Consider the following 24,155-nt stretch of genomic DNA (forward strand, 5'->3'; position numbering starts at 1 on the left):
AAACACTTCTATCAAGGATCTATAGTGTATACAAAAGATAAAATATCAGGTATGATATAATGTTTATATTAATAAATATAAAACATCCATTTTAGTTATGTTTTTTGTAACTGCGTTGACGAGATGACTCAAAATAAACAAAAAAAAGTGTTTACGCTCATTGTTAATTTTTTTTTTAAAGCCAATGAACCTGTTATAGTTCATGAACGCTAGCTTCTGCACCTCCTAGCAGATGGCAGGAAAGGAAAGATTTTAGTAGGAAGTGTTCTTATGAATCATCTGAGCCTTCAGTAAAAGCCGACGGTAGAAACTGGTGGATACCTGGACTCTGTTGTGTGTACTATTAGCTAAGCAGCTTCCACAACATACTAAGAGATTGTGCATCCAGTCAGGTTACCTTCCACTGTGAAGCTGGACAGACTTGTAAGAATCCCTGTAAGAATGTTCTGCCGTTTAAACCTTGTGTTTCATGTCTAATTTATATAAAATAGATCCAAGAGTAGAAAAAACGGATTGAAAATGGATTGTTTGTAAAGACAAAGATAATCCACAGAACACAGGGCTCTAAGCACCACCAACAAAGCTAAATTCAACAATATTTACTGTCATGGTGACAGAAATCCCCTCCTGTAACACTATAATTTACTTAAGCCCAAATGTAAAATTTCCCAGAACGAATACTTTATTATACACCACATTCTGACCAACATAATGTGTTGCTGAACCAGTTTTATTGTTCCAAGTAAAGGTTTGTCAAAAATACAGTATCCTTTGTTCCAACGAGAACATAAAGACTGAAAGCATGCACCGTTTAATAAAACATTTCCATGATGGGTTAAAAATCTGTTCAAAAAGAAGGACAGAGGCACTGAATAATTATTAAACAATTCAGCAGTTAACCATTTTTTTTCTTCCCAAAATGAACACAGAACAGTCAAAGGTTAAATGAAGAAGGAATTTAAAGGAATAATAAATGTACTGATATAACCCAGTATGTAGCTCCTGTTTATGGATGGGGAATATCTCCCAAACATAAAAGATGAACCCGGTTTTCTGTCCAGGTTGGAGAACACTGATGTGTTTTTAGTGTGCAAAAATAAAAAATAACTGTTTAACTACAGGCTGCAATACAGAACAGAGACGAGTTAAGCCCAAGTCTTTAGTGTGAAAATGTCACCTGACAATGGACCAAAATGAAGAAATGTAGTTTGTCACAACAACAGTTGACTATATAAAAGAGCATACGCCGCAATAAACATACAAATTATTTAACAGCTCAACCAGGATAGCATGTTTTAAACATAGATTAACAGATGTAAGAGGGTAATAAAAAGGGACAAAATAAAACCACAGGCCCAGAGGCAATCGACAGTGAGAACCTAAAAATACAAACCGGTTACAAACTGATTCAACACATGGAGGGATTAATGAAAACAAACCCCAAATATTCACACATGAGAGTGGGTCCATGGAGACTTGAAATGATGACCAGTTTGTTAATGTTCACATCTTTCATTTGATTTTGGTTTTCTTTAATCACCCTTTGTGAGGAGGTCTTCTATGTAAGCATCAAGTTCATCATCTGTGTTTATGTCAATATCCTGTGGGAGGAAAAAAGGCACGATAATCACTCACTTTCTGCAAAGGGGGGGGGGTATCAACAATGTGCACATGATGAGGAGCACAGATTAAAAAGTGTTACCTCTTGTACTTTCTGCAGAAGGGCCACAATGTTTGTTCTGAGTTTCTGTAATTTCTCGTCTGCCTCCTTTAGTTTGAGCTCAGTGTTGTTGTTTTTCTCCTCCACAGCTTTGGCCCTGGCATCAGCTCTGCTCTGGTATGAATTACACAATGACTGCAGGCCCGATTCATACTGCTGGAAATACTCTTTCTATATGCAGGAGGAAAAAAAAACAAAAACAAATTAGTGGGAGAATTCAACAGAATTGGCAAGAAAACAGCAGTTAACATCTTCACTTATAATTTCAATGTTAATTTATGCACTATTGCCATTGTTAAATAACTATCTAGTTATTTAACAAGTTTTTTTTCCATCTAGTTTCCTCTCACACTAAAAGATCAAACTATTATCCATCTAGTTTCTGGCACTTATCCAGCAAACTAAGCAGAGATGACCAGCCTTAACTCCTTGGCCAACTCCTCCAGCTGGTCTTGTGAAACACCGAGGCATTCCCAAGCTGCAGCGGAACCCTACACACTGCAGCGGAAGATCATTTTCACTACAATCTAATTTTTCCATCAGACTTGTGGACACTGATGAGGTGTGAAAAAGTCTGGCTCAAGTGTCAAAGACGGTGATAGGTAAGTAGACTGAGCAGACATTTTGGGTTCCCAAAGATGGTCAATTCATTTACAGTGACCTCCATCAATTTGAAACTTTGTGGGAACAGATCAACCAGTAAATTCAGTTCTACTTTCACTCTTTCTTCATCACGCAAGACTGATACAACAAGCACATGATCCCAGCTGCCATAGGGCGAGAGGCATGGTGAATACAGAAACAGACAACATTCACATTCATATTTCTTTTTGCTGTGCTATTTAAGCTTCTTTTTCTTGCATCTTTCTGCTTAAATTTAGCATTCTGCTTTTGCTTATCCGTCACAAGATAGAAGAAGCTTTTATTATCTCACCAAAGGAAAGGCAACCAGCTCCTCGGCTGTCATGCTATTAACATCGTCCTTTGGGATCCGAAAAGCAGGAGGAAAGAAGTAACGCAGCATTGTTCTAGAAACATCAAGAGCACAGTAAACACACAGCAGTTATGAGAGTTACAAGACTTCAATAAAGAATGATAACAACATTGTAACCATTGTAACCAGCTCACCTCAACATGGTGACCAGGCTGTCAGTCACCTCTCGGCTGGTTCCTGGCTGAGTAGTGTCTGGCTCCATGGGTGCCGGACCCTTCTCGGTCTCCTGCTGGGTGTCAGGTGTCTGAGAGATTGGAGATGGTGGTCGCATCAGCCGGACTTCATCGCTACCCTTAAATACCCTTTACAGAGAGATACATACATGTATAAGATTTGAATCACCTGCCATGTCATCAAAACATGTTCAGAAAGCAACATTCACACAGACTGCATCTTACCATCGATCTTTAGGGGTGGACCGAGGTACGTAGTCAAATTTAACTTTCCAGCGAACACTTTGTTTATTCGCCTCAACAGCGATGACTTTGCCCGTATACCACTCCTTATTGACACGTACTTCGACCAGCAGACCCTTATCTGGAGAAGAAAATACTCATTTTCCAGTTCTGTATTTGATTCACATCAGTAGAGAGTGGACCATCATCTCACCTTTCTGAGCATTTTTAGTGTCGTTTTCTGGTTCCTGTTGTAGAGCTTTATCAGGTGCCTGTAAAAATACAAACAAAATATGACCACAACAGTTTGAGAAATCACTGAAAAGGCAGTCGGGTTAGATAAAGTCTTCAACAACTTAGAGGTTGAAATGAATGGCATGCTTGGTTATAAAGAAACTGTTAAATATTAATAAAATGATTGGTTTTGTTTTCAAAGATCTGTTAATCTATCACTACACTATATATGTATATGAGCTGAAAAAGTAAGTGTTGATTGTTAGAAGTTGTGAGAGCAGCAGGCAGCCCAGCTTGATTCGACAGTAGAAGAGAGAGGGACCCAATAAAGCTACCTTTTCTTTAGCCCCGTGTGTAGAAACAGATTTAGGGGCAGAGGATGGTGTTGTTGGTGCCTGCCGTGTAGGGGCAGACACTCCTTTCTTCTCAAGTTGAGAGTGTGTTTTAACCTGCAAGGTCAATAGCAAAGGGGTTCTGATCGGAGGTTCAGCAACCTGATGGACCACCCAGGTATGTCCATGTTCCCTTAGTGTCTTAAGCAGGAGTCTAAGATACTTTAATTGCAGCTACTTTGTGTTCAGACACCATAAAGTAAGCGAGCAGTATGAGTAAAGCTTTGCTCCAATAAGCAGCTAATTAATTAAAAACTGACAGACTTTACCTGAATTAATGCAGATATCATAATAATGTTGAGCATACAATCACTTCCTAGTCCATTCATTACCTTATCCACATCTTGAAATTTCTTTCTCATAAAGCAAAAGCGGGAAAATGCGAGCAAAAGCAAAAGTCCTTTGAGCAAGCTGCACGCTGAACACGCAGGATTAAGGTTTGTGCAGAATTACTATTGCTCTCATTTCACACCCCAGGTTAATCATCTTGTTTTGATGTGCAGTTGTTTTTCAGAGCTGTAATACATTATCAGCAGAGTTACAAATCTGCACTACAGTTTTTGCCTCTGTTCTTTACCTCATCCAACTTTCCACGTTTGGGAGGTGGGGCCTTCTCTACGACTTTGCCACGGTTAGTGGCAGCTGCAGCCATCTTGGATTTTTTTGTCTGTGGTTCTTCTTCACTCTCCTCGCTGCCGCCTCCTTCTTCTTCTTCTTCCTCCTCCTCCTCCTCCTCCTCTTCTTCTTCTTCTTCCTCACTCTCCTCCTGCTCTATTATTCTCTTGCGCTGTCCAGCAGCTGCTGGTTTGGCAGGTGAAGCTTTGGCAGATGCCTATATGAGGAGACAGCTTTCAGTATTTTACACTGCTTTATGGCAGGATTTGTACATGAAGCCATATGAAATACTTTTACAACAAAACCTTTTCTTAAATCAAACGTATAACGTACCCGTGAGCTGCGGCTGGGTGCAGGTGTTTTGGCAGTAGCTTTGGGAACGGGTTTTGCTGCAGATGGAGGAGGTTTTGCTGCAGCTCTGGACCTGGATGGCTCAACCTTTGGTGGAGTTGGTGGTATGGCTGATGTTCGGGTGGGCCGCTGAGAAGCACTACGTCCTGGTGGGGCACTTGGGGCATTTTTGAGGTGAGCTGGGAGTGGTGGGGAGCGTGGGCGTGCAACAGACCTTTCAGAAGACCTGGTTGCCTGAATTGTTAACATGAAAGGACACAAAACTAGTATTTGAGTATGATAATGAATACATTTGAACAAAGAGGAAAAAAAAAAAAGGAAAAAAAGGATCACCATCAACAGCAGTGTTTGTCTTTAGTCTGACCCTTTTACAGCGCAATTAAATTGTTTAAGACTGAACATACAAAACTCCTTTTTTACATTTTCAGTTCATATTTACATAGAAAAGGAAACATACAGTTCATCCAGTGAGTATTCCCAGCATTCCACTTGTTCTACATTTTGTCATGTTACAGTCTTATTCCAAAATTGATTGGAGTTTACCAAAAGACATCCGAAGGACTCTCAGACGATGAGAAACAAAATTCAAAAATAAATCTGTACCAAGGATTGAACTCTTTGGTCTGAATGCCAAGTGTCATGTCAGGAGGAAACCAGGAACTGCTGTATGGGTGGCCAGTACCATCCCTACAGTGAATCGTGGTGATGGCAGCATCATGCTGTGTGGATATTTTTTGGCAGGAGAAAATCGGAGATGAGTCAGAGTCTTGGGAATGCAGTGACATAAACGAAATCCTTGAGAATAACCTGCTTCAGAGAGCTCTGGACCTCGGACTGGGGCGAAGGTTCATATTCCAACAGAACAACGGCTCTAAACACACAACTAAGCTAACAAAGCAGAGGCTCCAGGACCACTCTGTGAATGTCCTTGAGTGGCCCAACCAGAGCTCAGATTTAAACTATATTGAACATCTCTGAAAGGATCTGAAAATACCTGTGTACTGATGCTCCCCATCCAACCTGATGGAGCTTGAGAGGTTATACAAAGAAAAATGGAAAAAAAACTCTTATGGCTGTAATTACTGCCAAAGGTGCTTCAACAAGACAATAACCAAAGTCTGTAAATATTTACTTTTTTCACGTTGTATTTATGGGTTATTGTGAGTAGAATTTTGAGGTAAAAAAAATAATTAAATCCATTTTGGAATAAGTCTATAACACGACAAAATGTGGAATACGTGAGGTGCTATGAATACTTTCTGGATATAATGTACCTGTGATGGTAAAACAATAAAACAAATAAATAAATAGAAAGAGAGAGAATAGAATAGAATACAATAGAATAGAAGTTTCTTTTTATCATTTTCTAATGATTAAGTTTTTTCTTTAATAGCAAATCTCATTCAACTACTTTGGTAGTTTTCCTGTTTTTTCTCATACGTGCAGTGATATTAAAATTAGAAATACATATACGATATGCTGAGAGTTAACTAGTAGAAAAAGACAAGAAGACAGTACAGGGAGTTTTTTGTTTGTTTTTACCTGAGAGGAACTCTCTGTTGGTTTCATGCTAACCTCCAATGGGAGCTTTCTTACATCTGCCGCAGATTTGATGGTGCTGGTTTTCTGGCAGGGAACAAACAGAATATACATATACTGTGGTGATAGACACAAAACAGAGAGATTTAAAAAACAAACCAAACACAGACACAGAAACACAGACAGCAAGAGTTGGACAGGATACCTGCAAGGCCTCCAGCTTCTCCTGCTGCTGTTTGATTTTCTCTGCTATCTCTTTTTGTTTGTCTTCAGCTGTTGGCTTATCTTTCTTCAAAACACCAGATGGGAGATTCTGTTTCTGTTCAGGAGCGTCACATCTGAAAACAATTTCCAAACAATATATAACAATATGTGAACAATTTATATAGAACATACAAAATATATTACCACACTAGTAGGTACTTTCTCATGGCATAAGCACTTCAGCTAATACATTATTCAAAGTTCTTTTGTTGTTGTTTTTTTGTTTATTGCTGCAGAATCTCCAACTTCTGGTTGGATTTGAACTCCTCTTAAGCACTATCAGTGCATAGGGTTTTTCTTATCACTAGAAAAACAGAGAGGAAAAAAAAAAGTGGTACGCTAAATATACCCTGACATTTTGGTCACATTCGTGATTACACAACAACCTCATCTGTAGGCACAAGAGGCACCTGTGGCAAAGTTCAATGAAGATTTGCTATATTTACACTTATAACTGAAGTGTCATTTATAACATCGGCTATTTGGAGGATACTATCAGACACCAGTACCTTCAACTATGGCACAGTTGATGAGCTGACATGAACGATATGATGATATGAACAGTGTTACAAACAAACTATTTAACAACCCCCCCCCAAAAAAAGCTGTGTGCTTGTAGGGTAACACATAAAATCCCTCTGAACATTTTGTGTTTAAAATATTTTTCGGACTCACCTATTTTTCACTGGATGAATTTGTGGCATTTTTTTTTTCGAACCAAGCTCGATTTTTCTAATCCGAATGAATAGATCTCACCAATCAGATCACTGCATTTGGTATCAAGCGCACTCATAGCTGAAATTGCGCACTGGTACTGAATCTACAATGATATATAATTAATAATTACAATAATAATTTCACCTCAGAGAGCAAGATACTGCTCTGGGGGTCAATCAGCTCTCTGAATTTATTTCTTTACCTCCTCAGATGTGGTCTGCTAACATAAGGTCAAATTGCCCCACTGACATCCTTTTACACATGTATGAAAGCCACAATATAGCTTCCACTCCCAGATCAAACCATTATATTCTTCCTGCTGCTGCTTTGTCACGAGAACTGAATGAACCCAGAATCTCTATTTAGGAACATCAGGACCAGCTCATCATTGCTTCATAACTACTTAATTTTTTTTCCTTTCTTTCTCCAAATTCCTTTTTTAGGGCAAATTTTTCCACAAAAATGCAACACATTCAGTGTGTATATACGTTCGGATCCGTAAAATTAGGAATTTGTGTCGCTTTTTCGCAACGCATTTAGTGTGTAACGGACTTTAGTTGTATTTGCCAAGTATCATCAATTTCTTATTCTTTCTTTTATTTTTCAATACCAAACTGTCATAAAACACATAGGTACATATAGAGGTAATAATCTTTTCCTTTTTCTTTTTTATAACATACAAAAAACAAAAAAACAAAACATAAATGGGATGAGTACCTGAATACCCCCCACTCCCTCCCAATAATGTAAAAATGAGTATGTTACAGAGAAAATGAATTGACCCATACAAAAAATGCAAAACCCATACAATAAATAAATAAGTAAATAAATAAATAGGAAAAAAATAATAATAAAAAAATAAAAATTCAACAATAACATAGTGGTACGTATCCTTATAGTTTAATATTAACATCAACATCTGCTAGCCTCAAAAAACAAGGTCTTAACATTAATCAATATTGATATAAATCTTAACCAATATTAACAATAGTAACAATATTAATATTAATGATTACTTGCTCCTCGGTCGAAACAAACTAATAATGCTGGAATATCTTTAAATAAAGTATTCTTATAAGGTAGAACAGCCACTGCTGGGAATAGCAGAAAAATTTGTACACTGTCATATGGTGGACTACAGAGAGATTTCTCGTGCTGGTAACTTTTCCAAGTATTTAAGTAATGGTTTCCAGTGAGTAAAAAATCTATCCGATGAGCCTCTGATGGAGAATTTTATCTTCTCCAGTTTTAAGAGTCCTAAGAAATCCTGTAGCCAGACTTTAATTAATGGTGGCTGAGATGATTTCCACAACAACAAAATTCTTTTTCTAGCGATGAGAGAAGCAAAGGCAATAAGGTTATTTTGAATAGCTGTAGTATGAAGGTTATTTGGTGGTTTGCCAAATATAGCGATATGTGGAGTCGGAGTCAATTTCATACCCAATATATCCGAAATTATTTTGAAGAATTGATGCCGAAATTCAGACAAACTAGGGCACGCCCAGAACATATGAGTAAGATTGCAAGGTATCTGTGAGCATCTGTTACATTTAGCATCAAATTTATCTGGGTATAATTTTGAGAGTTTTTCTTTACTGTAGTGTAATCTGTGGAAAACTTTAAATTGTATTAATGAAAGACGAATTAGTGGCCCAAGTATCATCAATTTCTGTTAAGACCATGGCCCTCTCCTAAGTGGAGAACAAGATGATCTTTATCACATCCACTCAGTGGTTTAATGTCAGCTTTATTTATTTTAGTTGCTAAGATCATATCATCACTGTGCTGCTGTAAATATTTCTGCTGCTTCTGAATAAAGTAACAATTCAGTTGTATAATTTCATTACAACTCTGTTCTAAATTATACTAAAAACAGTTTTTTAGCAATCAAAAATACCCAATAAGTTTAATTAGAAACTTGATAACCGTTTTGCTTAGTGAGATAAGATAAGAAAATGAAGTTATCTGAAAAAGCTCATTGTGTCAGTACCTGTCCTGAGTGCTGTCAGGGTTCATGAGACACACCCAACTGTCTGGGTAGCGTTTGTCCACTGCATCCATCTGGAAAGGCAGCGTTCTCCACTTTAAACATTTATCTTAAAAAAAAAGAAGAAGGAATAGCATAATCAGCGAGTGAGTTTTCTGCAGGAAGCTGAGATACTGCATGTCCTCTAAATGTGTGTGCTCAATTTACCACACTGAATAGTAAGTGGTATCTCCATGGCACGGCGTCTCTTGTATCTCAACTCTGATGATGGAGGTGCAGACCAGCTGGCAGACAGATATCCAAACTCATCCCAGAACTTCACTATGCCTTTCTGTGCTGCATGACAAACACAGATGCAGATGTGAGATCAGTTGATACAGTTGCAAGTCATTTGCTATAATTAAAATAAGTTGAACCAAAGCTGTATTTTTATTTAGGGAAGGAACCCTTAATACAGCTAAAATGAAACTTATACTTCACCTCTGACTCAAACATTTCTCGATCCAATATCACAGGTAATATCACCTTAAAGCTCCAGCAGCTCGTAGATCAATAATGGTGATTACAACTGTATCTGAATTGTCTAACACTCTAGCAGGATAATGTATTAATCATGGAACATGCTTAAAACTCCCAGGAGTATGGGGGGTATTTTTACTTGTAATTTGAGGTGCAGCAATAAACAGAAATCCAGCAACTTCAGGGAAGCTTACCAATGTTTGTGTCCTTCCAGTACTGAGCCAGATGCTCCCCCATGGATTTTAGTAAATGTCGATACTCTTTAGCATCCGCAAAATCTTGTTTGTTGTGAGTAGGCTCTAGAACTAAATATGGGACATCCACTACTCCAACTACACCACCACATGCCCTAAGACACATGAACCAAATAGTTTAAAATTACAACTTAATCACTTGCTCATTTCCTGCCATTTTTCACTTTTAGTGCCTTTTACTTACATGCCTCCCTCCAGTTGAGGACCAGTCTTTTCATACATCTTAATGAGACGAGAGCAGTTGTACACAAACATCCCATCCAGGTCCCTCTGTTCAATGTTCACTCCAAATATAAAATTCAGCTCCTTGGGCTCCTTTAATGCTCTGAAGAATAAGGAAGAAACGTAGATTGGTAAGAAATACATTTACATAAAATTTAGATGCCAAATAATTTGGTCGGCAAACAAAATTAATGTACAAATCTTATTTTGAGGCATTTTTTAATATACATTTCCAGCCAAACAAAGGAACAGAATTTTAACAGCCTACAATCTATAAAGTTTGGCATTTTTGTTAATCATACTTTTGTTTGGCTTCAAGAATCCTTTTTTTCATGTCAGCATCCCTTCGCAGCATCATGGCTGCATCTTGAACTTTTCTCAAAATTGCCTGATGGAGTAAAAGGAGGGAGACAAAGAAGAAATTTAATGTCATCGTTTTTTGGTTGTGAATCAACCACTGAATCATGTCAAAGTACACCTTTTCTTAAATTTCCCTGTTTCTTTAATAATTTGACATATGTAAAACACTTTGATGTGTTTGTCATTAACTGTTGCTATACAACTAAACTTGCTTTGCCCAAAACCCGTTTTACTTAAACACTACACATCTGCACTTGACAATTAACCAAAGGTTTTCCTTAGCTTACCCGTGAGTCTTTTGATAGGTCCTCTCCTAATCTGGCCTCCAAAGCCATGCGTTTACTCTCTGCCTCTCTGGCCTTCTCCTCCGCTGAAATATACACCACATATTATTCTCACATGAACTAAAGCTAAAGCAAACTTTAATTAGCAGGATTAATAACCCACTATCTCACCAATCTTTGCAAGATGATCAGCTTTCTTCACTTCTTGCTCAGCACGGGTCTTGAACCGAGTTGATGAGTATTTATAACACCTTTAAATAAAACAGAAAGTCCAATCAAAGTGTGAACACTGGAATAAACAAGTTACAGAGAGTCCATATGTGCGTTACTGTATTACCTTGGTTTATAAAGACAGCACGAAAGTCTCTTAGTCCTGACTTTATGACCCTGGATAAAAATCCTCATGCGTGGGTCAATGTACAAAACAGCAGCGTATGCCCTGAACGATCTTCTCTCTGGCTTCCTGTGAACAAGAAGTGGTACATTAGACATGCTGTCATCAAACTATTTTTACTTTGTGGTTTTCTGCCTCCTCCAACTAGTCAACTTGCACGGCTCTACCTTTAAACAACGATAAATGATCAATATTAAGCTGAATCACTATTAGCTTGCCAATAAAGATACCCAACTCAACTTAATATTTTATATTAATATTATAAATTCATATGCTAATGCCATAGAGATCCCTTGCTATCCCCTGTGGATAAACAACACCCCCCAGCACAATCAGCAATTATTTGTGAAGTAGTCATTACAAACATTTTGATTTTGAAATTTGATCACCATTAAGTTTGAGTTCCAGCTGGACATTTGATGAAATTTTAAACTGGTTTCTGATACTGAAGTAAAAACCACCAAAATCGTATCTGTGAGCCACAATAATAATGACATCATAACTAACAGTAACAACTGTACTTACACTCCTTCAGCAGGTGTCCCAGCCATCAGTATGTCCTGGTGGTCTGTCTCTACATCCAGCTCTGGTTCTCCATTGTCCATCAGCTTCAAATTATAGATTATCACTAGCGTTCCTATAGATAATATAAAAAGTACCAAAAGTAAGTAACAACATGTCAATTTGTCAGCTCTTCACATAGTGATGCACATTTAAATGCTTACCGCTGTTGCCTTCTATTTTGTTGAACTGCTCCATCAGCTGCTTTTCATTTTTAAAAGGTGAGTATTTGAAGATCAGTTCGGTCTCTATGGCGTACTTTTCTGGATCAGACGTCAGCGGCTCCTTGGTCTTCATATCCCAGGAAGGAAGAGGCACTATCACCTGTACAGGGAGGGGGATGAAAACCCTAAGTAACCCAGAGCAGTTAGCTTTCTACATGTTTTGGAATCTGACAAATGTGACCTTAAATCAGTTTGCTGGAGAGCCACATGGTTTACATTCCACAACATGCTGGGTAAATAAATCCCCAAATGACAAACTACACACATATTATGACATATTACACCATGCCCTTATTTGTTTAACAAAAACTAAGGCAAAATGCAGAAGCACTGTCTACTCCGATTTTAGAGCCAACTTTCAGCATTTCAATCAGGCTGAGATATGAACTTTGACTGGACCCTTCCAACACTTTGATTTGTTTCCTTTTTTTGTCATCTGATTGTAGATTTGCTGCCATGCTTGGGATCAATATCGTGTTAAACGACCCAGTTTCAACCAAGCTTTATTTTTTGGAAAGATGATCCTAGAATACTTTGGTATACAGAGGTCACCTCAATGAGTCCAAGATGCTCAGGTTCTGTTGCTAGAAGACAAGCCCAAATCATCACCCCTCCACCACTGTGCTACGCAGTTATGAGATCTTTGTGCTCATATGCTGCATTTGGTTTTCATTTGGTGCTGTGTATTATGGTCCAACATCTCCACTTTACTCTTGTCTATCCCAATGACATCGTTTCGTAAGACTCGTGGTTTCAGATGTAAATGTGCAAATCTAATCTGAGCCGCAATGTTTATTTGTTTTGTTTTGTTTTAAGAGAAAGGAAGCTTTGTCCTGGTATCTCTTTCAAACGGGTCATACTTATTTTGTCTTCGTCTAATTGTCTGGTCATGAACTTTAACATACTCAGAATCTGAGATGTAGCTCTTGGTTTGTTTGTTTTTTGCAATTTCTGAGGATTTCATAGTCTGACCTTGGTTGCAGTGTAGTTAGTTTCTCACACACTGCTTCTGCATTTTTGTTTATTTATTTATTTATTTTTAAACAGTTTAATATAACATATGTTCAATGTCATATCATATAAGTGCCTTGAGGCGACTTTTGTTGTGATTTGGCGCTGTATAAATAAAATAAAATTGAATATCAGATGAACATGTTTTGCCCATCTGAGGTTTTATTTAGCTAATTTTACGACCGATAGATTTTTTTTATTATGTCCTGATGCACAAAACTTTACAAATGAAAGTGTATCCTTTCTTTTTCACATAAATGTAGATCACTTTTTTACATCCAAATCAATTATATACAAAAATGTATCACTGAGCCACAATTAGTAATCATTTCATCCGTTGTTCCAATCTTCCATTAGGCCAGTGGTTCCCAAACTTTTTTTGCTAGGCCCCCCTTTGTTTTACAAGAAAAATGCCACCCCCGCACACAAACACATCCTCCAACCACACACACCCATATTTTGCACCATTGCGGTTTATTTCACACCTCAAACATTTAGTAAACAATTAAGCAAATACAAGTAAACTGCAATAAATTACAGGTAGCAATAAAATAAACTACTAACTCTTTTATGCTACGTCCACACCTACACGGGTATTTTTGAAAACGCAGCTGTTTCGTTCACACGTAAACGGCGTTTCGAATCACCGAAAACTGAGATTTTTTAAAAATCCTTTTTTGCATTTACGTGTGGACGAGGAATACAGAGTTCATCACGCAACGTCAAAGGTATGTGCCTTTTTTCACATCACGCTGTGCGCCACGTTATTGTTTACATGAGATGAATTGCAGAATGGCAGATAGAGACAAAATACTGTTAATCTGACTATCTTCAGTTTTTAAACGCTTACATACACACGCAGTTACTGTCCCTCCATTTAGAAAGGCAGAGGCGTCACGGTGTGATTATTTTAAGTGTAGTTTTTTTCCTGTGTAATAATATTCAACATTGCTATCAATACATTTTTCAAAAAATGCCTCTCTGTGCAAAATGGGTTCAAAAACATAAACAACTGTGGGATACTGTTTGTCCGTGATTTGAACCGGGGGACAAATCGTGGCAGGATCAGCCTGATATTATTTGTATCCCACTGTAACTTTACTGTATAAAGAGCTAACATCTCCAAAATGTCAGGAGTAGTTAGTCATTATGAGAAGTGTTTGTGAACTAAAAATCAAGAATGTGGGATGTTGTTTGTCCGTGATTTGAACAGCCCAGCGCGTGCTCCCTACGAAGGGAAAACCAATTCTGCAGGGGAGACCTACCTTGGCACTTGTGCAGGTGAAACCAAAGGGAAGATATGCTTCACCATATTTTCTAGTCTTTGGCTTGGAAGGAAGTTGGTTTGGAAACATATTCAGCTATGCTTCATCTCCTGCTTTGCGTTTGTGTGGGCGCCCCATGCTAGCAGTGTCCAAGCGTTTTGGGTTTTTTTTTCCCCTTTTCATACCGCGCCCCCCCCTGCAATGGCTCTGCGCCCCCCCTAGGCATTAGGTCTTGATTTATGCTATAAGATATAAGATTGTTGATATGACTGTGATAACCTTTGGTGTTTTAAATTTATTTAGAAGTTATCTAAATTTTAATATTACACAATTTTCATTTTGCAGTGCTGTCAGTTTTTGTTCCATTCTTTGTATTTGTCCAGGGATTTATAGCATTATTCAAGTAGGCTGCTGTAAAATTTCAACATGTTTCTGAACTGAGCAGAGAGCATGGAGTACTGTTCACACAGACTGAAAGCACACACACAAGCATGAACACACAGGTGTGAATATCTAGACACATATTCAAAGTACACTTTGAAATGAATGTGTGGTGAGTGGCTAAAGCATATCTAACAAAACTCGTCTCTAAGCGTTTCATGACTGCCACTAACCTCATCCAGACCCTCCTCTTCATGGAAAGTCCTCGACAGGAAGAGGCAAGTCAGCGTGTCGTTCTTTTTTGTGAACAAGATAAAGTCTTTTCCGATGCGCATAGAGCCCCTGTGGAAACACACAAACTTCGTAAATATGGACATGCTGGTGTACCAACTTCGTGATCAATACCAGACAGGAACTGGAAAAACAACTCACGATTTCAGTCCGTTTCCATACTGGCCAATCTGAGTGGACTCAGGAGACCGTTTGTTTGACTTTCCAAACTGAATCACATGGGTTGTCTCACCTAAGAAAAAAGCAGTTTAAGGACACAAATTATACACGGTATGTAACCATGGGCCTACAAAAACAACAATAACCTTGCTTTAAATTTGCTCTTTGATCATTTAGTCACACTTACTTGGGTCCATCCCAGTACCATCATCCAGAAAACAAAGCATGTAGCCACCCCTCAGCTCTGTTTTTTTTTCTGTCACACAAGCAGGAAGTCAAAAGACAGATATGAAAAACAATGACTCACTGGATAAGTTTCAGTATACGAAATTGGATATTTTACTCTGAGGTCTACCTGTGTAGATGTCTATACGTGTGGCATTAGCATCTCTGTGAAAGAAATAAAACATATGAGATTTTCTAGATAAAAGATATCAGGTTAATGCAAGTTTTCCCATACTCGATAATTTATTTAAAAATTGTGCTGTGAATCATAACAGGTACCTTGAATTGTCCACAAGTTCTGCCAAGGCTCCAAATAAGAACTCATGTGTTGTCCTAAGAGTTAGACCAAATATTCCATTAATAGAGTAAAAACTGACAAGGGAAGCTCATTAGAGAACAAGGACACATGGGAGATGCTTGGTGACAGCATCTGAACTCCACAGATAGCCAACATACGATTATTATTCTGTTATAAAAACTGTTATTTCTCAAGTCTGCTGACACGTGTCAGCATAAAATGAAGAACTATCAGTTAAGCATGCATTTCCTGGTTAACTGTAAAACTATCTGCTCAGCTTCAAGGACTGACTATCCACAGTTCACCTGACAGCTAACCACTTAAAATGAATTATCATTATAACAAAAAGAACAACAAAAGGGTGCTGCGACCTACTTTGAATATAAGCCACATATACGTTGAACATTACATACCACAGGAGCATATACCAAACTTTTTTTTCTGAGTCATTACTGATCAAACTGAGTGATAAATGTCTGCAAGCAGCCAATATCACATGATTTTTTTTGACAAATAACTGAAGCAAGCACATTTAGCTTCATTGCAAAATTTGTGACGTGTCTATACTCTGTTCTGAGCCTACACTGTCAATTCCACATATTATACACAAAGGCACTATCAAGTTCAGAAAATAAAAATAGCTGATTATATCTAACAAATTTGTTATAACGTTGATGTGGCAAACTGGCAAACAATTTTTCCCCCTTGTGACAATAAAGAAAATGCATAACAACAAAGAGCAAAAACAAAAAGAGTAAAAGAATGGTAGCAGCATCAGCTATTAAAATAAACACCAGCATAGGTTTTGAATTGTGAATGCATACAGACTGAATGGAAAGTATTACTCGTGGAAGGTAAAGTTGTTTGAAATATAAAATGACATGTAGCAAAATGAGGGAAACGTGCTCTACTCGTCTTTCTGGACTATATCTTATTTTCTATTCAACAACATTGCTGGGCATCTTGCAAAAATAAGTAGGTGAGGTGAAGTGGTGCAGTGTATTGTGTGTAGGTGGTTGCTAAAGTTCTATCTTTAAGGCTAACTAGCTGTAACTGTGTATCGTGAAGTTCTTACGGGCAAATTAATTCCCAAAAAGTTGGTACTTACGAATTTGTGTGCAGGTATTCAAAGGTGAGCTGAGCCCTGCTCAGGTTGCTGTAGCTAGAGTAGGCCATGGTCACTCACGATTGTTAACTAGGTACTTCCTGGTGACCTCCACGTCTTCTTGCTGACTGACCAAGCTCTAGTTCAGAGCTTTCATTCTAAAAAAGGAAAGAAGAGATCAAAAATACTGTTGATTTGCCTGCGTGTATCTTCAATCAATTCACTGACATAACGGAAATGACATGACATTAGCTAATGTATATACCTTAGAAAAAGTCAGAGGAGACACTCCTGCGTAATTACAAGTCACCCCGCAGGTGAAGGTACCAGCAAGTAACACGTGGGAGGCCTGCTGAGGAACAACAAAATGTTATGATTAGGCGAAAAGAGCGTCTTTAGGCACGGCTTGAGTAACGAAGACATTAACGTGCATTCGTTCGAGAAGAAGTCAGACCCTTGCCTCGCTGGGTTACTGTAAAATATGACTAAGTCATGTTTGGTTAAGAACATGACATCAACAGTTCAGACGTTTTGCTGCAACTGTTATTAACGGCATGCTAACATTAGCAGCTAGCCGACATTAGCGCAGGAATGTTTATGAGGAAACGGTAGCTAGCTAGCTTTACTGTGGGAAGATGAAGCTAACGTTAGCCGTATCAATTCCTTTCTGCCAGACATTTTCAGATGACCTCGACTTTGCACGCTAATATAGTTAGTCCAAATACTTCTTAACGTTACGTTTTGTTTTCCTTGACATAAAGCAATCCCCGAGGCCGCGAAGAATCCAACTACCATCAACGTCGATGGTTGGTTCTCTAGTTTCCCCTGATCTGAGCTAATCCCGCCTCTATTTTTCGATAATCACCCAATAGCTGTGGACAATAGGAAGGCACCGCGTTATGATTCTAAACCATGATTGGAGGACATCTCGTTACGTAACAAAAGAACTTACCGGTGCACCAGTCTGCTGGCGCCTAGAGAGACCTTCAGAAGTTCATTGCGTTAAGCTCATAATCTATACTTTTGGGGCCATAAAATCAAAAGTATGCTCACAGTTAAAATAAAAACAAAAACACACTGACAATTCACCTTAACCCTAATTTTTATTTTATTTTAGCTACAGCAGTTGAAATGCTGATGAAACATTATTATGATTATTTGATAATAATTCTTCTACAGACATGTACAATATTGAATTACTATCCATCCATCCATCCATCCATTCGCTTCCGCTTATCCTTTTCAGGGTCGCGGGGGGTACTGGAGCCTATCCCAGCTGTCATAGGGCGAGAGGCGGGGTACACCCTGGACAGGTCGCCAGTCTGTCACAGGGCTCCAGTCTGTCACAATTGAATTACTAATTTTACAAAATCCTTATACGTCCTTTCTTTCAGACACTTAAGGAAACATTGAATGAAATTAAAGAAAAAAATAATTTCCTCTTCGATTTCTGTTTCAAGAGGCCTTATATCAGAGAGAAATATGGCACTCACATAAACCTAAAATTAAACCTTGGTGGTGGTAAATCCAAAACCTTCAGGTGGATAGAAAGATATTTAAATGATGCTTAAAAATAATTGCACAAGCAAAATGTATTTGAAGTTTTAAATGTCACTAAAAACTGATGTCACTCACCTTCACATTCCCCTTAGCTTGGCTTTAGCCTTTATTGACATTACAGTTACAGTACAATACAGTGCTTACTGTAATACCTGTGTTTGACACTGACAAATGAATCACATTAGTCAACAAAACAGCCCAAGTAAAGCTATTCCTTCTACAGCAAAGAAACATGTTTGAAACAGCATGACTGCAGTCATTTGTTGCTGAGAAGCGTAAAATCCTGTAGAAAAACAGTTCATAGCACTGCTAATTTCTACACACACACTCTTTACAGTGCCCAATGATCTGTTAATACTTTGTTATTAAACAAATATAAGGCAAATATAATAGCAATTTTAACCCACATTTCATCCATTTTCTTCAGTCTTGAACAATGTCTTCATCACCGCCTTATCATAACATTTTTGTCTTTTATTTTGAAAAGCACATCATAAATAATAAATTATAACTCATTTTCTACCATGGCCATGTTTCTCAAAATGATTTTACATATTGCACATTCGTAATGTAGCAAAACTTGTGAGAGACAGATAAATGGGTTCAAACTGTTCCAAGAGAGGTTGCTGTACCCTGACTTTAGTCCCAAATATGAATTTAGGAGAGCTTTCTCCAAAGCAGCATTATACAAATATTTTCACAGTTAGTAGTACTCCAACAACAAACCAGCTTCTTCTGTAGGCTGTAGTTAGGCGTAGCCCTCTCTTTCCAACCATCAACTGATTTAATCGCTCAGCTGTCTATTAAGGGTTCCTGTAAATAAAGTAAAGTAGCAAAGTTAGGTTAAATAATCTGTATGGATTTCTCAGTAAAAAGGTTCTAAAAACCGAACAATCACGACTTACACTTTGTTGGTTCAGTCCATTCCATTGGTTGCGGCGTTTTAGTGCATGTGGTTGACAAGCAGCTATACAGAGCATCAAACAAACTCCAAGGAGACACACACTGAATTCCAACAGATGTTGCACTGCCACACTCTGTTCCTCCTTTAGAAGTAGGAAATAAATGAGGGTACAAAACAAATCTCTGAATTGTGGCTAAATCAGCTATGCTGTTCAAGTGCAACACACCGTACCTGTGTTAACATGACTGTAAGAGTGGTATCATCCTTGAAGTTCAGACTGTAGCAGGTTGGTGATGCTGTAGGCAGCTGGTTACTTGCCTCCACAAAGAGGGATGAAATATTTTTCTCTGACTCAGGGCACTCTGGAGGACGACTTTATTAAAGTACATAACATTTATGAGTTTTCTGACTTTTTAGGTCACTGAGGAAAAGTCGTAGTTACACTGTAATTAAGTTAAGAAACATGTTCTTTACAGAACATGATAAACTTACACACTTGTTGGCAGGAGGTCACTTGGGGCACTTATAGTGAGGCAGGTGTAGCTACCATTGTCAGATAGAAACTCTAGTGTCAAATTAACATTTTCATTGCCTGGGGAGTAAAAAATTACAATCAGAATGTAAGGTGATAAAAACTTTCACATAATATCACACCCATAGCGCTCCATGGCAAAACTAACCTCCAATAAGCAGCTGACTGGCTCTCAAGGTTGTATGTAGACTGAGATCTCTCAGCGAGACACTCGGAGAGCTGGAAGTCACAAGAGCAAGAGGAACCTTGAGATGTAAATGGGTGACAGAAGAAGGACTCTTTGCTGAGTTAACTGGGGTCTTTCTGTCCTCTTCCTGCTTGATAAGAGGTGATTGGACTGAGGAATTAAGCTCATTTGCTTTCACACATAGGTGGAATGTTGATAAGGAGGACAACACACGGTTCCAGTCCTATGAGAATAGTAAAGTGCACAAATTACACACAGATACAATCAGGGCACAGAATGTGTGGGTATATTCAGTCACAGCCTGTACAGCATCATATTTCCTATGCACACCAGCACCAATTATCTATTTAGAGAAGGCATGGAGGAAAATTAGCTCAGTTTACTAAGGAAACCTACTATACTCATTCCCAGCTCCATATTGTTATCTTTGGACTGATCTAAAAAGTTTCCTTGCATGAGTCACTGCTCTAAAAAAAAAAAAAAAAAAAATTCATATTTGTCTGACATCAGGCCTTGATTCATTCTCAATCTGAACCCAGTCATTTTAACTCCCCTATCTTTAAGGTACATTTCTTCTGATTAATCTGATTAATTGCTCCTCTGTATAGAATATTTGAGCCTCAAAAAGAACCAAGAGTAGAAAAAAAATTGATACAGAGAGCTTAGAGCAGTCTGCAACCTAGGTTTTGACACAGGTTGATTGCACGTAAATATTTGAAACTTCAGCCATGTTTATTGTGCATCCACTACTTTAATATATAGATAACAGAAAAGAGCAAAAACCCAAAATTGCTATAGTTTAAATCACTCCTCACCTTTGTTATGTCAGGGTTAGGCAGAGTGTGAGTGTTGCTGTAAAAACTAAGGCAGATGAATGAAATAGCCAGAGTTAGCAAACACAGGAAAAATGTAGTCCCTGGAGGATTCTGTGACACATAATCTCTAAGATTAGTCAGCGGCTGCCAGAAACCCATCATCAGGCTCCACAAACAGCAGAGATGTGGCGAGCTGTAAACAGAAGAGAAAATTTTCACATAACTTAATGTACCTTTTCATTATTATTAGGCAAGTTCAATACATCTGTTCTTCATAGAGGAAGACAATTTCAGTAGGAAACAAATGGAAGAGAGCCTGGAGAAGTAGAAGTATGCAAAGGAATGAAAGTCAGTAGAAGAAGAGAGAGTATGTGTGTGAATGAGAAGTAGACAGGTGGAGTGAAAGTGAAGCTGCAAGGAGCAGGGGTAGTGAAGGTGGACCTGTGTAAATAGATGGGGTCAACCATTCTAAGCAACAAACATTGCATAAGAGAGGTGAAGAAGAGAGCACATAGAGACGGCAGGATGGAGACAAGTTTTAGGGGTGATTTGTAACAGTAGGATAGCAGCAAGAGCAGAAAGAGAAGGTTTACAAGATGCTAATGAGAAATGCTATAACTGTGGTTTGGAGACAGTGCCACTAACAAAAAGTCAGAATTGTAGGGGGCAGAGTTACTGAGAGTGACCACAGGGACAATTCATGGATTCATATATACATGCAGGGGCAGGGGTGTGACAGAGGAGGATGCTCGGGTCAGAGTAATATGAGGCAGATTGGAAGTCATAAAAGGAGAAAGAAGTCTGTTCAAACCCACTCCAAAATGCTTTTAGCAGAGGTGGGTGCCTATGTCCCACATTTTAGCCAGTGTTGCCCTCTTGGCTGTTTGACCTTTACTCTCCAGAATAATCTCTGTTCAGACTTTGGCACTGGGAGACCAGAAAGTTTATCTCCACTCACCTAACATCTAAATGTAATCTTCCTTGTTGGGAACAGAAAGCCAATCTTCGTCCAACATACAGGCACCCTGTAGTGCAGTGCTACAGATAGTGTACATAAATAGATATAATCATAAATATATACACAACAACTTTGGCATGAACACACATGCTCTGTATTGCACATACATGGAGACATCGCGTATGAAGCAGTTAAACTTTTCTAATGAAAAATCTTTGCATGGATCACCTAGTTATGTTCATGGTGAGCATTAAGCTGTAGAAAATCTGTAACTTTTATTGTGGAAATACTATATAGCTACTGCTTAACAAAACAGGATATTCGGCATGTCTTTTCTCGAGCGGACCTCGTTTTCAACATAACCACATTTAGTTCGAGCAAAGCTGAAAGCACGTACTCTCTGTCACGTGACTGTAGACAGTTAAACGCTTACTTATAAAAAAAAAAGAAGACATCTATGTAGTAATTACATTAAATCAATACTCTACGCAACAGGAGACGTACAACTAGTCTAACAACCAGCTCTACTGGCAAAGATTACCGCTCTTATGACGCTAACTAGCTAGCTTTCTGAAATATAACGTCATACCTCGAGCTCGTATGCTTGTTCACGTCTCCGCGCTTGGTAAAATACACCGGAATAGTTTCTTAAAGACAAGTAAACAAAAGTTCGACATTTAAGAAGGAAGTTCAGCAGTTAAATAGTGACACGACACCGCTGTCACTTTACGACAATACACTGCTATGACGACAACAAGGACCAGATCACATGACTTTAAATGGGTTGAATTGTTTTTTTAAACGGGGGAAAAGCAAGGACACAGCAACAGCAGATATCATTATTGTTATCTTTATTCTTATTTTGAGCATTGGAAGGCAGGATAACACTGGCACTAAATGTTTATTAATGTGCATGTGGTGTTATTTACATATTCACATTTAGCTTAGCGAGTTTGCCACTTCTCAGAGTTCGGGTTATCGAAATAAAGTGTTTACAGGAAGCATAGTTATAAGAAACTTTTTTGAGGGCGGGGGGGCAGAGAAAGATACAATTAATTTATTCTGATTGTTAATAGGGTTTTGAATGTTTCAAGTAAAAACATTTTTAAGGCATCTGCGTAATTCACCCAAACAGGTGTTTTCTTTTATTTACACAGCAAGATTAACATGGATAGTCTAGAGTTTGCGGACATCTTTGTCACTATTCCGCTGGCATTTTTTCATAATTTTATTTGATGAGTTAGAGATCAAATAAAGCTAAGTTACTGAAACAATAAGAAAGTGCCTGGCTTTTAAATAATATAACACTCACTCACTCACTCTCACACACGCATTTGGAGCAGCCTTCGTCGCGTTGCTATGACGTAATCGGCCTGTGACTGTGTATGTGTAGGAGTGGCATTGCATTACTACAGCACAGTGCTGTGCACAAAAGCAGACCGACCAGGCAGGAGAATCATTTCTTCTTCGCATTTCTGAGAACGCGCATCAGGATGGCCTCCGTATTACTGCCACGCAGGAAGAACCTCTCCACGCAACAGGCTTTGGCCTTGCTTCAGGAAATGGACGAAGCAGACTCTGATGGAGGAGAGGTTTCATTTGTCCAGCAGGCCACTGATACCTCCTCAGAAGAATCTGAAAAGGAGACGGAACAAGAACCCGACATGCCTCCAAGGAAGAGGCCCCGTGGTACTGGGAAGCCCAGCCGGAGCCACACGGCAAAAGACGGCACTGTGTGGGTAGAGGAGGACATTGGAATGCCCAGTGCAGTAGCAAATCGCTCGTGCTTCACTGCGCAAGCTGGACCCACAGAGTCTGCTAAGGTTTGTCATTGCCATATTACATATGATATTTATATAAACCCATTTAGAGTGAGGTACTCTATTTGTTTATCTTCCGACAGCGTAAGATTACAAGTGTGCTCCAAAGCTTCCTTTGCCTGTTAGACGTGGGAATGCTGCAGACCATCAAGAAGTGTACTGTCCATCAAGCCCGCAGAACAGAGCCAGACTGGAATTTGTCAGTTCATGAACTGATGGCATTCATTTCAATCCTGTTTGTAAGAGCAATCATGTGTCCCGTTGGTGCCATTGTGGATTGCTGGTCAGAAAGATTTCTGGTGCCAGTAATCAAAGAGACAATGCCCCGAGATAGATTCATTTCAATTATGCAACACCTTCGATTTGATGACAAGGACACGCGGGCAGAACGGGTGAAAACAGACAAATTTGCGGTGATCTCCGACATCTGGACACACTTCAACGAGAACTGTGCTAAGAGTTTCACTCCAGGAGAACACATGACCATAGATGAACAGCTGTTCCCTACCAAGGTTCGTTGTCCATTCACACAGTATATTGCAACCAAGCCAGACAAATTTGGGATCAAGTTCTGGATAGCCACGGACTTGGACACCAAATATGTCTGCAGTGCATCTC

The 24,155-nt window shown here is 38.7% G+C and overlaps 2 protein-coding genes across 4 annotated transcripts; both read right to left on the minus strand.

Annotated features, from left to right (window-relative positions):
* Positions 1 to 714: 714 nt before the first annotated feature.
* morc2 (MORC family CW-type zinc finger 2) lies at positions 715 to 17,621 on the minus strand. Of its 3 annotated transcripts, none has more exons than XM_084945275.1 (29): positions 17,500 to 17,621; positions 17,027 to 17,110; positions 16,765 to 16,919; positions 15,638 to 15,691; positions 15,489 to 15,523; positions 15,321 to 15,389; positions 15,116 to 15,206; positions 14,917 to 15,025; positions 11,967 to 12,126; positions 11,767 to 11,878; positions 11,185 to 11,310; positions 11,019 to 11,098; positions 10,851 to 10,933; positions 10,506 to 10,591; positions 10,166 to 10,306; positions 9,922 to 10,076; positions 9,416 to 9,544; positions 9,212 to 9,317; positions 6,446 to 6,578; positions 6,244 to 6,327; positions 4,684 to 4,935; positions 4,313 to 4,567; positions 3,679 to 3,792; positions 3,324 to 3,381; positions 3,113 to 3,251; positions 2,849 to 3,016; positions 2,655 to 2,748; positions 1,703 to 1,891; positions 715 to 1,601 (listed from the first exon to the last, which is right to left on the minus strand). In XM_084945275.1, the coding sequence occupies exons 3-29, from the start codon at positions 16,830 to 16,832 to the stop codon at positions 1,533 to 1,535; spliced, it is 3,159 nt and encodes a 1,052-aa protein (XP_084801401.1). In that variant the 5' UTR covers positions 16,833 to 16,919; positions 17,027 to 17,110; positions 17,500 to 17,621; the 3' UTR covers positions 715 to 1,532. The 3 variants fall into 3 exon arrangements, with proteins under 3 accessions (XP_084801401.1, XP_084801399.1, XP_084801402.1); XM_084945273.1 differs by having other exon boundaries at positions 17,027 to 17,113; positions 17,500 to 17,619; XM_084945276.1 differs by lacking the exon at positions 3,679 to 3,792 and having other exon boundaries at positions 17,027 to 17,113; positions 17,500 to 17,619.
* A 782-nt stretch (positions 17,622 to 18,403) lies between these two features.
* Positions 18,404 to 22,408, minus strand: LOC146376115 (transmembrane protein 248). The gene is made up of 8 exons (XM_084945282.1): positions 22,307 to 22,408; positions 21,718 to 21,797; positions 20,760 to 20,952; positions 19,906 to 20,167; positions 19,718 to 19,817; positions 19,457 to 19,598; positions 19,227 to 19,367; positions 18,404 to 19,134 (listed from the first exon to the last, which is right to left on the minus strand). The coding sequence occupies exons 3-8, from the start codon at positions 20,919 to 20,921 to the stop codon at positions 19,114 to 19,116; spliced, it is 828 nt and encodes a 275-aa protein (XP_084801408.1). The 5' UTR covers positions 20,922 to 20,952; positions 21,718 to 21,797; positions 22,307 to 22,408; the 3' UTR covers positions 18,404 to 19,113.
* Positions 22,409 to 24,155: the final 1,747 nt, after the last annotated feature.

Source organism: Perissodus microlepis, chromosome 12, assembly GCF_051167445.1.
Source record: "Perissodus microlepis isolate ML-2025 ecotype Zambia chromosome 12, ASM5116744v1, whole genome shotgun sequence".
NCBI lineage: Eukaryota > Metazoa > Chordata > Actinopteri > Cichliformes > Cichlidae > Perissodus > Perissodus microlepis.